Consider the following 13,761-nt stretch of genomic DNA (forward strand, 5'->3'; position numbering starts at 1 on the left):
GAGGTACCCACATGCTGCAGCAGACCTCTCCTGTCTCGCCCGCTGCTCCCCTCAGCAGTGTATTTCTTTTTTTTTTTTTTTTTTTTTTATAGAGGCATGTTATTTATTTATTTGTTTGTTTGTTTGTTTTGTTTATACATGCACTGGGTACAGTCAGAAGCGCGGGAGGGTGAGAGAATTCACCAGAGCCAGAGCGGGGAGCAGAGCAGGCAGAAGGACTGAAGTACACTGCTGAGGGGAGCAGCGGGCGGCAGGAGAGGTCCGCGCGCCATGTGGGACCCTCCTCCAGTGGCCGGGGAGCAGCCGGGGATCGAACTGGCGCTGCAGAGGCCGGTTAGCTTCGCAACCCAGCGCTCAACCGCTGCGCCACCGGGGAGGCCCCTCAGCAGTGTATTTCAATCTGCCTGTTCTGTTCTCCACTCTGTCTCTGCTCTATCCTCTGACCCCCCACACCTCTGGCCTGTACCCAGTTCTTGTATGCATAAATAAATAAATCTTTAAAAAAAAATGTATTCTTGCCTTACTCCGATTCACCAACAAGAAGCAGTGCTTTTTTTCCTTTTACTATTTTTATTTCGCACTATAAAAAAACAACCAGTAACATACTGCTTTTCTTCACATTCATATGGATTTTAGGAAATTATTGCCTTTTCCCCTGGAGAAATAACCTACAGACAAAAACATAGTAGTACCACACATGAAGTCTGAAAATTCCAGAAGTCAACAGCTTGGAGACAACCCCCAGGGGCAGGGAAAAAACAAGTGTCACAGGAGACAGACAAGCACATGTAAGGACAGCAAGCTGGGGAATGACCCTTGATGCCACTGACCCAGACAGCAGGTACCTCTTGCTCCTGGCACCCACTGCCACCACCTCAAAGGGGTGATTTTTGGCCTATGGTTTGAATGACTTTTCAACTGACATGAGTTGCTTTGAGGAACGGTGCAAGGAGAAAGGTTCAAGTATGAGGAAGAATCATGCCAAAGTTCAAGGTCAGGGAAGAACCCACAGTGTAAAGGAAACCCAGAGGAGCCAGTGTCTTGCTATTTCTACCAACCACCTCCACTGGACCCAAGGGAGATCTCTAGCTTCAAATCACCATCTACATTGTTTCCCTACAGACCCTGTGGGGTTACTTTCCTGATGAGATGGTGATCCAGCTCAGGCCCTGAATCACCAGCGGCAGCTACTGTGACTGCCAGTTATAAAAATAGGGTAGAAATTGTGCTTCCTTCAAAATGAATTGGCTTCGAAACTGCCTTTTCTCCTGGTCGAGCAACTGCTTTCTCCCACGTTGCTGCAGGTATTTATTGCCTTACGCTTGAAATGAAAAGGCAAACTTTGAGGTGCAAGGACCGGGCAGTCCTGAGGGCAGGGGGACTGGAAGTACAGTAGTCAGCACACGCTGTGCTCCCATAATGGCTTGGCCTTCCTTCGGCCCCGAGGACCCATCCCCGAGGTCAGCCTGAAGTTCGTCCGCAAGCCTGGCGACCCTCACCATCCCACCAGGGCAGAGTGAGGTCTTCAGTATTGCACAGGTATGAAATGTCCGCAAGTTTGAAAAACAAAATCACAGTTGTTCGTGGGGCTGGGCTGCCTCCCCCATGCCTGTTTTAGCAGGACGTGGCTGTGGCCATGGAGCTCCTGCTGAGCTCGGAGACTGTTGAGTGGGTGGGCACTGGTGCCAGCGCTGAGGTAGGGAAGGTACAGTAGGAACCCTGCAAGTCAGGGTTCAGTGTCTGCAAATGGGCTATAAATGAAGAGCCGGCTGCCTCCCCTTGGCAAGAGGGAGCCTGGGGGGTGGGCGTAGAAGGCAGGATCTCAGATTCATACTGCAGGAGCTGGCCCATGAAGCCGAAATTGGGCGAGACCATACTCCTCCTCTGCTTGATGTAATCGAAGGCCTCCTTCAGGCGGAACTGCTTGGTCTTCATGAGGTAAGCCATGCAGATGGTGGGCGAGCGAGAGATGCCGGCCTCACAATGGACCAGGACCTTGCCTCCCTTTTCCCTGACACAGTCTGGAATGAAGAAGACAGGCGGAATGAGTTGGGCTTGAAACCCAAGACACAAGAACAAAACACAAAAGTCACCTTATCAAATTGTCAGGCCTGCTCAACAGCTAGACTTTGATCTGCAGCAGTGAGGAGAGCGCTTCTGGTGTCTTAGGGCTTTTGTGATATTGATAGCAGCTTCCTAGTTCTCCAGGATACTTGCACAGATTCTGCCAGTGGAGGCACTAGACCTGGAATAATCTCTTCCTGGGGACGCCATCTTCATTTGGTTTCCGTGGAAGGGTTTCAAGAGGGCAATGGAAAATCCTTGAGGCTGCCTGCAAGTTTTTATGGGGCATGCACATTTTTCTGTAAGAGTCCAGAAAAGGCTCCAAGAGTGACTTGGAGAAGCAGTTCTTGCCTCTTAGAATTTTATTCTAATGGTGATGACCTAACCCCCATTCTGATAGAGGCCTTCCCACAGTCATCCAGTCTGGCTGTGCCAGGGCGGGATGCTTGGCTCAGCTCCCAGGGTTCCCACCACCAAACATACAATAAATAGTGCACAGCCACTAATTATAGCCCTGGCTAAGTGACGCTTACCAGACGGAGGATATAAATGGCTTGCGCAAACTCCATCTTGCACAACAATGGGAGTCACTGCTATAAAGCTACCCCCATCAGTTAGCATTCTTCAGCTCAATGTGTGACAAAAAGGGGGGATTATCCTCCTCTTCTAATCCACTCTCCCCCCAAAACAAGAGGCACAACTGTTAAAAATGGGAGGGATAAAAAGTCAAATATATATACTCATCCAAAGAAAGAACCAAACCCCACAGAAAATTAGACCTTCCAATTCCCTGTCTCGCTAGTGAGGAAACGATGATGTCACAGGAAGTTAGCTGCCCTTGGCATTACGAAGGCCACCGTGTAAAAACATTTAGGGCTGTGCAGGGCAAGTGCAAAAGTCAGCCCCACCTTACCCACCACCCTTCTCAAGTTCAAGAAGCCTGCAGTGAAAGAGCAAGTTTTTGAGGCATCAGGGAGGGATCCTGAGTTTCCCTATCATAAAACCCCAAAGGACACCCCAGGGAAACACATGAGAGGTCCCTCCCTCCAATACACTAACTCAGAAGGGTCAGGGAAATTAGTTCAAAGGAGAGACCCCAGAACCTAGGGTCATGACTCCAATTTTCCTTTCCTCCTCTGTGGCTTCCTTTGTAGTCCAGCTTTTAATTGACCAGTGCCACATCCAAGAAAGCAAAGCGCCCAGAGCAGACCGCTTCTGGCCTCAGCCGACCCCTGGGGCCTGCTGTCCACAATGTGGGTTTGACCCCAGTCCCTCCTGCATCAGCTGGGCTAGGAGTCTGGGGAAGATCTTGTGCTTTCAAGGTGCTGTGGGTTTGTGCGGTTGTGTACACCAGACACAATACACACACAACATGGAGAGGGAGGCTTCTGAGAAGTGGATGGGGGTGGTTTCATGACCTCACTGAGCAGCTACCCAGGTAATTAAATAAAAGGCTAAGAAGGCAAGGCATTCCAGAGACAGGGAAAACAAGTCAAAGGTTTCCTGCCCCAAATCCATCACTCTGGCTGCCTCTCGGGCACTGCAAATAAATCATCCCAGCCTAGAGGCTCAGGTACCAGGAGGCCAGAGCTGGCTTCCGCCTCTGCTATTTCTATGGGGCAGACATCCTGTGTGGTGACCCTCCACATGGCTGCAGGGGGTCCTTGAATCACTACGCACCTTATGAAATCACTGCTGTGCCTTCCCACAGCACTCAGAACGAGAGCCAGGAAAACCAACAATGCAAAAGTTAACAAGAAAGGACTCTGAAAAGGGTGGCAGACACAAGGGTGGAGAGTGGTACTTCCAAATTTGAGATGGAAAAAAGTCAGCCCAGCCTCTGGGGAGAGGGCGGGCGGTGGGTGGGGGCAGTCAAATGGAAGAACAACCCAGGCTACACAGAGTACCTGGCAACCCAAGGCCAGGAGCCCCTGAGTCCTTTCCAGGCAGAGGCACCAGCGCCTGGTTTCAGGCCTACACAGTGGGGTAAATGATAAGGGCCTCATGGAATGCAGAAAGGATGCAAAAGATGCCAACTTTTCTATGCATAAGCACAGAGCTTGAGGCAAGTGCTATCTTTAATCCAAAATTAGCTGAAAATGCAAAACAAATTGCCCCCAAAGCGGTTTGCCAAAAACCATGGGGCTCAGTGCATAAGTAGTGCTCTCTCAATCCTTCTGTTTGCTTCAAAAATAGTCCAACCTCCGTAGCAGCAGCTAGGGAGGTTCTCACTCCACCCCACTGGCCCTGTGTGGAGTATCATGCAGGGACGTGTTCTACTTCCCACCCAGCTAGAAACAGTGACAAGAGCGGCTGCTGAGGACTGCCATAAAAATATATTAATTCATTTATCTTGCAAATTAAAGCTCCTATTAATAGCAGCTCCGATCCGCCCCTCTGCCTCTTCAGTGGCTGCCTCCCTTTCTGGCTCCAACCCTGGTAGCTGCACATACAAAACATCTTTTTTTCCTTTAGTGAAGGTGGCCCCCCATCAATCCAGTCCAAGAAGACGTGCCCTGAAGGGACTTACACGTAACAGCCCTGGGAATGGCGGAACATACCTATGAAGTCTATTGCCTCCTGGAAGTGGGAGCTGATGTCCGCCGTGTGGCTGTCTTCCACGGGGATCCACTTGTAGTGCAGCCGAGGCTCGCAGGCCTCAGAGGCCCGCCGTGACACGTTCAGCAGGGCCGTGATGTGCAGGTTGGCGAGGAACTCGCACTTCGACGCGTGGTAGGCACTTCCAAGGTAGAGGAATGGGAGGATTTCAACTGGGCTGCCCTGGAAGCAGGGGCAAAAGGACAAGCAGGAAAGATTGGATTAACATCTCATTTGGGAGCGGAACAAAAGCACCCCATCTATGCTGTCTCAGGTGGGAGGTCCCCCTTTCCGGTTTCCAGGTAGAGGGTTCAGAGACCGGGCAGACCTACCCACAGTGTGGGCGGGGTCTCCATCCTGGCAAACTCTCTGCCCTACATCACCTCTGTGTGACTCAATGACAGCAAACCCCACACAGCAAAGCTTTTCATTTCCTATGTGGAGGTGGGAGATGCCAGCAGCTTTCCTGTGCTGACGAAGATGCTGGCAGTGTGGGGTGGCAGAAGATCAAGGACTGAGGAGGTCTTGCTACCATGAGAGCACCGGGGCAAGGCCCTTCTATTTGGGGCAGCCTCGATTTCTTTCCAGATAAAATGGAGAAGACTGCAATGGGGTGAGCCTTCCCCCTCTGCAGCCCTCACATTCTGTGCAGTGCATTTCATCAAACCTAAGAGGTGGCCAGATTTCAGGGATGTTAACACGGGCCCCTCCCCAACGACAGAAGTATGCTTCTTAGAACTGAAAACGACCATTATCTACCCAGAATCCTCAGGAAGGGCAAGCTGGTAGGCTCAAGCAAAGGGGGCTTCCCCTGCCCTTGACCTTCTTCAAAGGGGCTGAGCACCTGGTGGGAGATGCTTACATGCACACACCAGGTTTCTAGCCAAGAAGACTCCCGATGAAGGGAGAACCAGAGACATCTGCAGAGACAACGCTATTAGACAGCAGTGCTGCCCAGTGGGGCTCCGGTGGAGGTGCTGGCACTTGGGGGGGGGGGGTGGGCAAGTCAGTGAAGACAGAAACAGTGGGAGCCTCTGCAGGGTCAGAGGGCAATGGCGGGCAAGGTGACAGCGGCTGTGTCTTTGGGAGCTTTTCCATCTCATCCATCCGCTTCCTGTATTTCTATTTCCTGCCTCGTAGCAGAGAGGAGAGGAAACTCTCTGCTGGCCCTGTGACGGGGGAGGGGGCACATGGTGAGGGCAGCAGAGGGCACTTCTCAAATGACCCAGCATGTGGAGCTGGCTTTTCCTTCTCTAAGAAGTCAAGTGTTTAAGCAAATACCAGTGAGCCACTTCGAAGAAAGTTAAAGAGGATTTTACAAAAGATAATAGCAACTCCCACCGTTTTTATTAGCACCTGCTTCAGCTGCCCCTGGGTTCACACTGCAGAGGCCCCTCTGTCCACGTCATCCTCCCCTAGAAGGTGCCTGCAAAACGCTGACACACTGGGCTTGGGAGCCTATCCAATTTCTTCTGGTGCTCAGCCCAACAAACACACCCCCGAAACCATGTTTCTTTCCTTTTCTGAATCTTTTGTATAAACTCAGGAAGAAACCAAACGTCTTCAGAAACCCCAAAGGTTATCACCACTTTGCCTAACTTCTCTCCATGCAGGAGTACTTCTCAGAAGTAGCACTGGGGGTTCCCCAGATGAGGCTTGGAGACACAGCAGGGCCTCCCCACCAGGCCAAAAGTCCTCTGTGCTTTTACAACATCCTGCCAGTTCCTGTTTCTCTTTCACTTTCTGAGAAAACTAAGGGAAAACACAATGCAAACAAACAAACAAAAATAGAAATCCAGCCAGGCCGGATGCCTGTGGCTTGAAAGTCAAGGGTTCATCATAAGCTCAGTATTTTTAATAAAGGAAAACAAACAAAATAATAACCCGGGCACCTCGCCAGGCTTAACAGGCTTCCTCACCAAGGATCCTGTTCAAGGAAAGGTCACCTGGCTGTCCTCAGAAGTCTATTTCCAGGGGCAGAGATCTGTGATGGCAGGGGGGTGGCATATTCAGCAGCATCTAAAAGTCTTCCTTCTTAAGATTTGGAATGTCCTATTTTGTGGGGAAAACTTGCTAAGTTCCTCCCATCAACCATAGTGCCTACAATGGCCCTTTCCTGAAAGAAGGTGTGGAAAACAGAACAAGGTCCTGGAAAGGGCTAGAACAGTTTAAGATAAGCGGTGGTTCTGGGTCTAGTGCTGCCATGAACCCAGCTTCAGGGTTCCTTGCAAAGCAACCTACTTACTAGCCCTGAAATATTTTCTTTTGCCCTGATTCTGCCACATTGGGGTTCCCGCCCACCTTTTCCTTATCCTCCTGTGTCATTGGCAAAATCCCACCTGAGTGTCCACTTCATTCTTTCTTTAACAAGTCGTCACAAAGTGCCAATACTTGGAAGGGGGAAAAGCCCACAAGTTTGTAGAAACACGAAGTTCCCTCTTATTTCCTGATTTCTTCTGGTTCCGGAATTGATGGAATTAGAAGCATGAGAAACCTTTAAAGGACCCAGCTTAGCTATTCAAACAGAAGTTTCTCTATAACCCTCCCTCCTCTGTCTTTACCCCCACCCCCCACTCCATTTCAGTTAAGAGTACCAACAAGACCTGCCTTGCCAGGTACTGGGCTGGTCTGCAGAAACCGCAGAGCATGAACAATTAGAAAGGAGATCAACACAGGAAGCCTGAAAGTCAGCTTGGAAAGGTCTTCAGGGAAACCCAGACCAGTATTGCAGTTTCTGCACACTTCCCAGGCCAGCTAAGAATAATGTAGTTCTCACTTCCCCTTTTCCTCCAGAAGCTGTTGAGCATCCTTTGGCTCGTTTGCTCTTGTCAGCTTGTTTGCTGGAAGAAAGCCCATTTTCTCTTGGATGGAAACTCAAGTTGGCAAGTCAGAGGCTCTCTAAAGCTCCAGGGCTCTGCCAACACCCTGATCCACAAAAGCAGCAGCAGAGGTTGCTGAGCGGGGAGAGGAAAAGCCAGGGTAGCCAGGAAGGCGCGGAGCCAGGAGCTGGCCACGTCGGCATACCCACCTGGTCGTAGGCCGGCCTGTAACTCATGCTGAGCACTGGTTTCCCGCACTGGCTGATGAGGGCTCTCTCGGTTTCAATTTTCTCTTGTGAAATGGGTTTTACATCCACACAGCATTCAGGATATTCAGAATAGAAAGTCTCATATCCCCCTACAAGAAAAAACAAGAATAAGACAAATGTAAGCATTGATTTCTTGGGCTGTCAGAAATGCCCAGAATGAATCAATACCCTGACTGTGGAGCAGTCAAAAATACTGAGCTAATACAGATTCTGGTCATATAAAAAAAATTGAGCCAAAGCAACTAACAGTTTTAGAATAGGAATGAGGTCTGCACACGCACACCTGGGCATGCATGCGCGCGCACATACACACACATTTAAAAAAAAAAATCAATAGCCCCTAAAGGCAATGATTAACTATTTGTGTCTATCAGAAGCCGCCTAAACTGTGAAAAGAAATATTTGACATCTGGCAAATATTAACCAAATCCTTGTAGAAAACAAAAGCTGTTTTCTCTTGTTTATCTAAAATGTAGGTGTGATTAAGCAGAATTTCATTAATTTGTGAGAAGAGAGCAACTCTTAAGCTGGTCTGTTTCTTCTCCAGTCCTGCAGTCCTAGGCAGGATTATAGATGGAACCCCCTTCCATTCCCAAGGGACTGGGGGCTAATGTGAGGTTTCAATTCAGAGCAATAAAATAGCCTTGCCCTTTCTCACTCCCAAGGTGCAGAGGACACTGCTGACAATCTCTCTAGTGGTCCCATTTAGAGTAATCAATCTCGTTAATTACCTTCCAAACCAAACTGGGGGAATGGCCTCCTGAACTTAGTTCTTAGCTCCCACAGTAAAAATTGCAGCTAATATAAACTCTCTCCCCTATGACCACCTACCCACCCCCTTTCGTACCTCCATATCACCCTCCCCTCCTGACCTTTGACCTCCCACCCCCCCAAATCAATTAAGTCAACTGCTAGCAAGCATAACTGTAAAAATCCTTAATATTACATTTACATGTCTCCAAATAGATCGCTTAAGGTAAAAAAGGACTCTGACCACGTCACAGATATGTGAGCTTCTGCACAAGTCTTCTCGGGCTCGGTGCACTTAGTATGGAAGAACCAAATGAGACCCAGGCCTCAGAATGCTCAGGCTGCCCAGAGGTGATGCGGAAACAGGTCAGGTTTGCTTGGGAAAACCTCGCTCCCAATGGAAGGAATTCAAGTCACTTCCTAGAGTCTCCAGACAACCCACTGCTGTCTTTTCCTGACCCAGAAAATTCACTTGTTGTCAAATCAATATGCATTCTAAGATCTATATTTTCCCCAAAGTCTCTCTGTCTTGTCTGCCTAGCCCTCCAGTGGAACACGTGGCTTTTGTAAACCCCAGCGACAGACAAAGGGTTAATGGATTACAGGGCCAACTCCAGCTCCCTCCCCAAAGCTGCAGCCAATTCCTAGAATGAGTCATCTAGCCTTTAGGGCTTCCGCTCAGCTTTCTGGAAAGGCCCCCACCACCATTTAGTACACCCAAATCTCCCCTGTGGTCACTTCACCAAATAGCCCTTGGGGCCTCCCTTGGTGAAGCTTCTGGTCCCCCACAAAGACCTTGTTTCTGGTGGCAATGAGGGAGGTCAGGGCCAGAGAGGATGGAGTGGGAAGGTGATGGAGAGGTTAGTGGCTTAGCTTCTCCCAATTCCCCAATAGCTCCTGCCCCCTTCCCCCCAGGAGGCTGAGACTGCCAGACATACACTGACTCTCCCCACCCCCACCAACTTCCTCTGAAGAGGTGTACCTACCATAGCTAGGAAATCACTTCCTGGGCCTCAACATTTTGGGCTCCAGGAGACAAATGGAGCGATGTGGGGAGGGAAACTGGAATAACGGCCCTGGCCCTCCCAGATGAGGCTTGGTATAGAGAAGCTTTCAGGCTACCCATCTTCTGGCTTTAAATAAAGAGTTGGACGTCAGGAGACAGACAGGAGGACAGATAGGAGGTGCGGGTGTGGGCTGGTCCCTGCCTGACTGTTGACAAAGTAAGGCAGGCACACAAAGAGTCTCAGTGTAGTTGAGGGACAGATAAACAGAGCCCTGCCTCTGCCAGCTGGGGTCAGGATGAGTCCTCCAGATTAGATGGTCTCTGTCTTTCACCCACTCCCAGCAGAGGCGTGGAGAGACAGAACATTCCTCTCTCGTGCCTCACTTAAGTTGCAAGAGCCCTGGCAATTCTTTTGGCTGCTTCAACCCACTTCAGAGTGACTCTGCTTTCTATCACCAGGGCTTTAGCAGGGGAGCACTGACACTATGTATACACACCCTCAATGCCACTGGACCATCACCTCATTTTAGTGGGGTTTTTTTTGGGGGGGAGGAGAGATTAAGGGAAGTATAAAGATATTGTCCCCAAGAGCTGTGATGCCACTGGATTAAAACCAGAACTTGTATCTTAGACATGAATTACATAAGGAAATAAACATATTCTTTAGCAACAACCTAAGGATGAGTAGTGTTATTATGGATATTTGACTCAAATTTAAAATGCACATTCTTTCAACCTGGCAATTATGGCTTCGCTGAAAGATAGTATACACACAAAAGCACGTGACAAAGATATCCTCTGCCACCCTGCTTCAGATGGTGAGGCAGAAGCAACCTGCTGGCTGTCATCAGGGGGCTGGTTAAAGAAGTGAAACAGACACGCAGGCTGATATGGAGGAATCGTCTCAGATTTAGTTGGGTAAGAGTCAGAAACAGAAATACAGAAAAGCATTCTATATTTAAAAAGACACGCATAGAAAATGAACTTATTTAAAAATGAACAAGAAATAGTTATCTTGGGGGCATGGAACTGTGTTCAAGGGTATACATTAGACTGACTTTTCACTGAACAGCCTTTGTGCTGTTCCCAAGTTTTTTTACCTGCATGTTCCTTTCACTTCAAACCACATTTTAAACATTAATTTTCCTGAGATGTGGGGTCTACAGAGGCGCCTCGCATGGAAATAACTTGTAAGCTGTGAGAATGGACTCCCTGCAGAGGGCGGGGAAGAGGGAAGACCAGGAGGGATTTCCTGGAACATGTTTTTCATGTTACTGGGAGGCTTTTCCTTTACTCACTGCTAAGAACAGGAGACAAAAACCACATCAGGAAGAGACAGAAATCAGGGGACATGTGTGCAACCTCTGAAGAGCTTGGAGAGCACCCCTCCATCCCCTGGGGGCTGAGGCTGCAGGAAAAAAAGCAGACTATCCTGTCTCAGTCATCTCCCACACAGGAATCTCCAGGGCCCAGAGAGCAGGAGGTGCTATTGGTGGGGGCAGCTGCCTGCCCATGTACCTCTGCAGCCCCCTCCTCTGGGGTGTGAAACCTGCATGTTTTAAAGCTGGTTCCTAACTCTGAGTTCACTAGCTCTGACCCACATCACTGATCCACCCCAAGGATCAGGGCTTGGAGGGCCTTAGGGGCAGATCTGGGGGTGAGCTCCCTTCTCTGCACTAGGTGAAGACCATCCATTAGCCACTGCAAAGGACTCCAACACTAGGCGGAAACAGTCATAGGAAGTCACCCAGAAATCAATTCTCTGACTTTGAAAGTCAATCACCCACCTACTACCGGAAGTCAAAGTCACCTCCTCAGCAGGTGCGGGGGCGCAGCTTCCGGGGTCTCCAAGCCAAGGGAGGGGGCATACCCCGCGCTCACCCTTGGGCACCTCTCCTGGGCTCCAGCCTGGGGTGGAAGGGCCTATTCTGCTATGCTCTCAGCACCCCACTCGGGATGACCCAGGCGCCAGAGGGAGGGGGCGAAAAGGGTGGGCAGGCTGTCAGCTCCAAACTGAGCTAGAGAAAGGCTGGGCAAGGCCGGAGGAAAACAATAAAAAGCAATAAAAAGAAACGGAAAGGAAGAGGAGCGGCTCGCTGGGGTCAAAAAGGCAAAAGAGGGGTCGGTGAAGACAGAGCCTAATGCACGTAATCGTGCAGGCGGGAGGAGAGGGGCCATCGCGGCGCCACGCTCCGGGGCTGGGGGCGGGGAGGGGGTCGCGACCTGCCCCAGGGCTGTGCGCCAGGGACCCTCGGCGCCAGGCTCCAGCGAGGGCCGCGAAGCGCGCTCCAGGCAAGGCGGGCCGCGTCCGGCAGGAGCCGACGGCACTCGGGGGCCGCGCGCCCAGCTGGAGCCCACCCCGCCGCGGCGGGCGGACGGACCGGGGCTTTCGAGGAACTCGGGGCGCTGCCAGTGTCGGCGCCCTTCCTGGCACCGCGCGGCGCGGACTCGCCGTCTGGGGGCTGCCCGGCGCCCGGGGTCCCGGAGGGGCCGGCCCGGCCCGGCGGAGGCGGGTGCCGGGGAGGGTGTCCGGGAGGGTGCTCGGGAGGGTGGCCGGGGCGGGTGGCCGGGGCAGGTGCCCAGGAGGGTGGCCGGGGCGGGTGGCCGGGGCAGGTGCCCAGGAGGGTGGCCGGGGCGGGTGGCCGGGGCAGGTGCCCAGGAGGGTGCCCGGGGAGGGTGCCCGGGGTTGGGGGGTGCCCGGGGACGGGCGCCCCGACGCGCTCACCTTTGAGGAAGTAGACCCGCGGGCCGGCGGGCAGGCAGGCGAGCAGCGAGGTGAGCACGACGCGCGCGGCGCTCTCCTCGCGCAGCTTCTGCCAGTGGCGGCTGCCCTGGTCCAGCACGACCACGGCCGCCACGCCGCCGCCGCCCTCCTGCAGCAGCCGCGCGCGCGCCGCCTCGTCGGGCAGCACGTAGCGCGCGGACACCGCGCCGCCGCGGGCCCGGCGCAGCACCACGGAGTTGAGGTTGACGTTGAGCGAGCCGCGCACGCTGGACGCGGCGAAGGCCAGGTAGGGCCGGCAGTCCAGCACCACGCAGCGCGCCGCCGCCTCCTTGCGGAGCATCTTGCGCAGCTGGCGCCCGTCGAGCGACGTGACCTTCATGCCGCCGCCCGGCGGCCCCGCGCCGCGCGCCCCGCCGGTGCCCACGGCCAGGGTGCCCGCCGGCGAGGCCCGGGAGGGCGGCCCGCGGGGCCGCGGCGGCCGACCGAGCCCGGCGCCCGCGCGCTCGCCCGCCCGCCCGCCGACTCCGCTCGCCCGCCCCGCGCTCGGCGCCCAGCCCGGCCGCTCGCGCCCCGAAGCCGGGGATTCCGCCGGCGCGCGGCGCTTTATGTGAATGGGAGCGCGGCCCGTGACGCGGCTGCCCAAATAAGGCCGCGGCGGGCGGCCCCTCGCGCGGCCACGCCCCGGCGGGCGCGGGCGGGCGCGGCCTGAGTCAGCGCGCGGGAGGAAGCGCCGGCGCCGCCCCGCGCGCCCCGCGGGGTCCGCGTCGCCGCCGGGCCGAGGAGACCCGCGCGGAGCGGGGGAGCGGGGAGCGGGGGGGCGGGGGAGGGCGGGGCGCGCGCGCCGGGCGGTGCGCTTTGTGGGCGCCGGTCCCGAGCCCGCCGGAGGCCTGCGGGCAGCTCCCCGGCCGGACGGGGGAGCCCCGGGCCACGACCCCCAGAAGCAGCGAAGGATTTCTGATCCTGCCCGAAGTCTGCTTGGAAGAAGTGAGGTGACCGCTGAGAGGGGCCTCGAGGGAGGTACCTGACGGGTGGGGCTGGTGTTGGCGGCTGTTGGAGATCAGTGATGGATACCTGGGGCTTCCTCGTGCCGTTTTCCTGCTCGGGGGTGCATGTGAAACTTTCCATTACATTTGAAACTTTCCATAATAAAAGTACCGACAGGTTTTGAAAAAAAAAATGGACAGGGGAGGGCCCTCCCTGGTGGCGCAAGGGGTTAAGCGCCGCACCATGAAGCAGTCCGCAGCCTCTGCAGCACGAGTTCGATCCCCGAGTTCGATCCCCGCCTGTCCAGGGAGCAACCACGTGGTGCAGCAGACCTCTCCTGACTCGCCTGCTGCTCCCTTCAGGACTGTTTCAGTCAATCTGCCTGTTCTGCTCCCCACTCTGTCTCTGGTGAATCCTCTCACCCCCTGCATCTCTGGCCTGTACCCCAGCCCTTGTGTGCATAAATAAATAAATCTTTTTAAAAAATGGAGAGAGGAGAGCCGAATAAAATCTCCCTAAATGGATTCTGCCCACAAAGTGCTGACC

At 53.4% G+C, this 13,761-nt stretch overlaps 1 protein-coding gene across 1 annotated transcript; it reads right to left on the reverse strand.

Moving 5' to 3' along the window:
• Window positions 1–391: 391 nt before the first annotated feature.
• DUSP5 (dual specificity phosphatase 5) lies at window positions 392–12,625 on the reverse strand. Its single transcript, XM_037496548.2, has 4 exons — window positions 12,232–12,625; window positions 7,691–7,839; window positions 4,626–4,845; window positions 392–2,021 (listed from the first exon to the last, which is right to left on the reverse strand). The coding sequence occupies exons 1-4, from the start codon at window positions 12,608–12,610 to the stop codon at window positions 1,615–1,617; spliced, it is 1,155 nt and encodes a 384-aa protein (XP_037352445.1). The 5' UTR covers window positions 12,611–12,625; the 3' UTR covers window positions 392–1,614.
• Window positions 12,626–13,761: the final 1,136 nt, after the last annotated feature.

This window comes from Talpa occidentalis, unplaced genomic scaffold (genome assembly GCF_014898055.3).
Source record: "Talpa occidentalis isolate TD23 unplaced genomic scaffold, MPIMG_talOcc4v2.1 talOcc4.8, whole genome shotgun sequence".
Taxonomy (NCBI): Eukaryota; Metazoa; Chordata; class Mammalia; order Eulipotyphla; family Talpidae; genus Talpa; species Talpa occidentalis.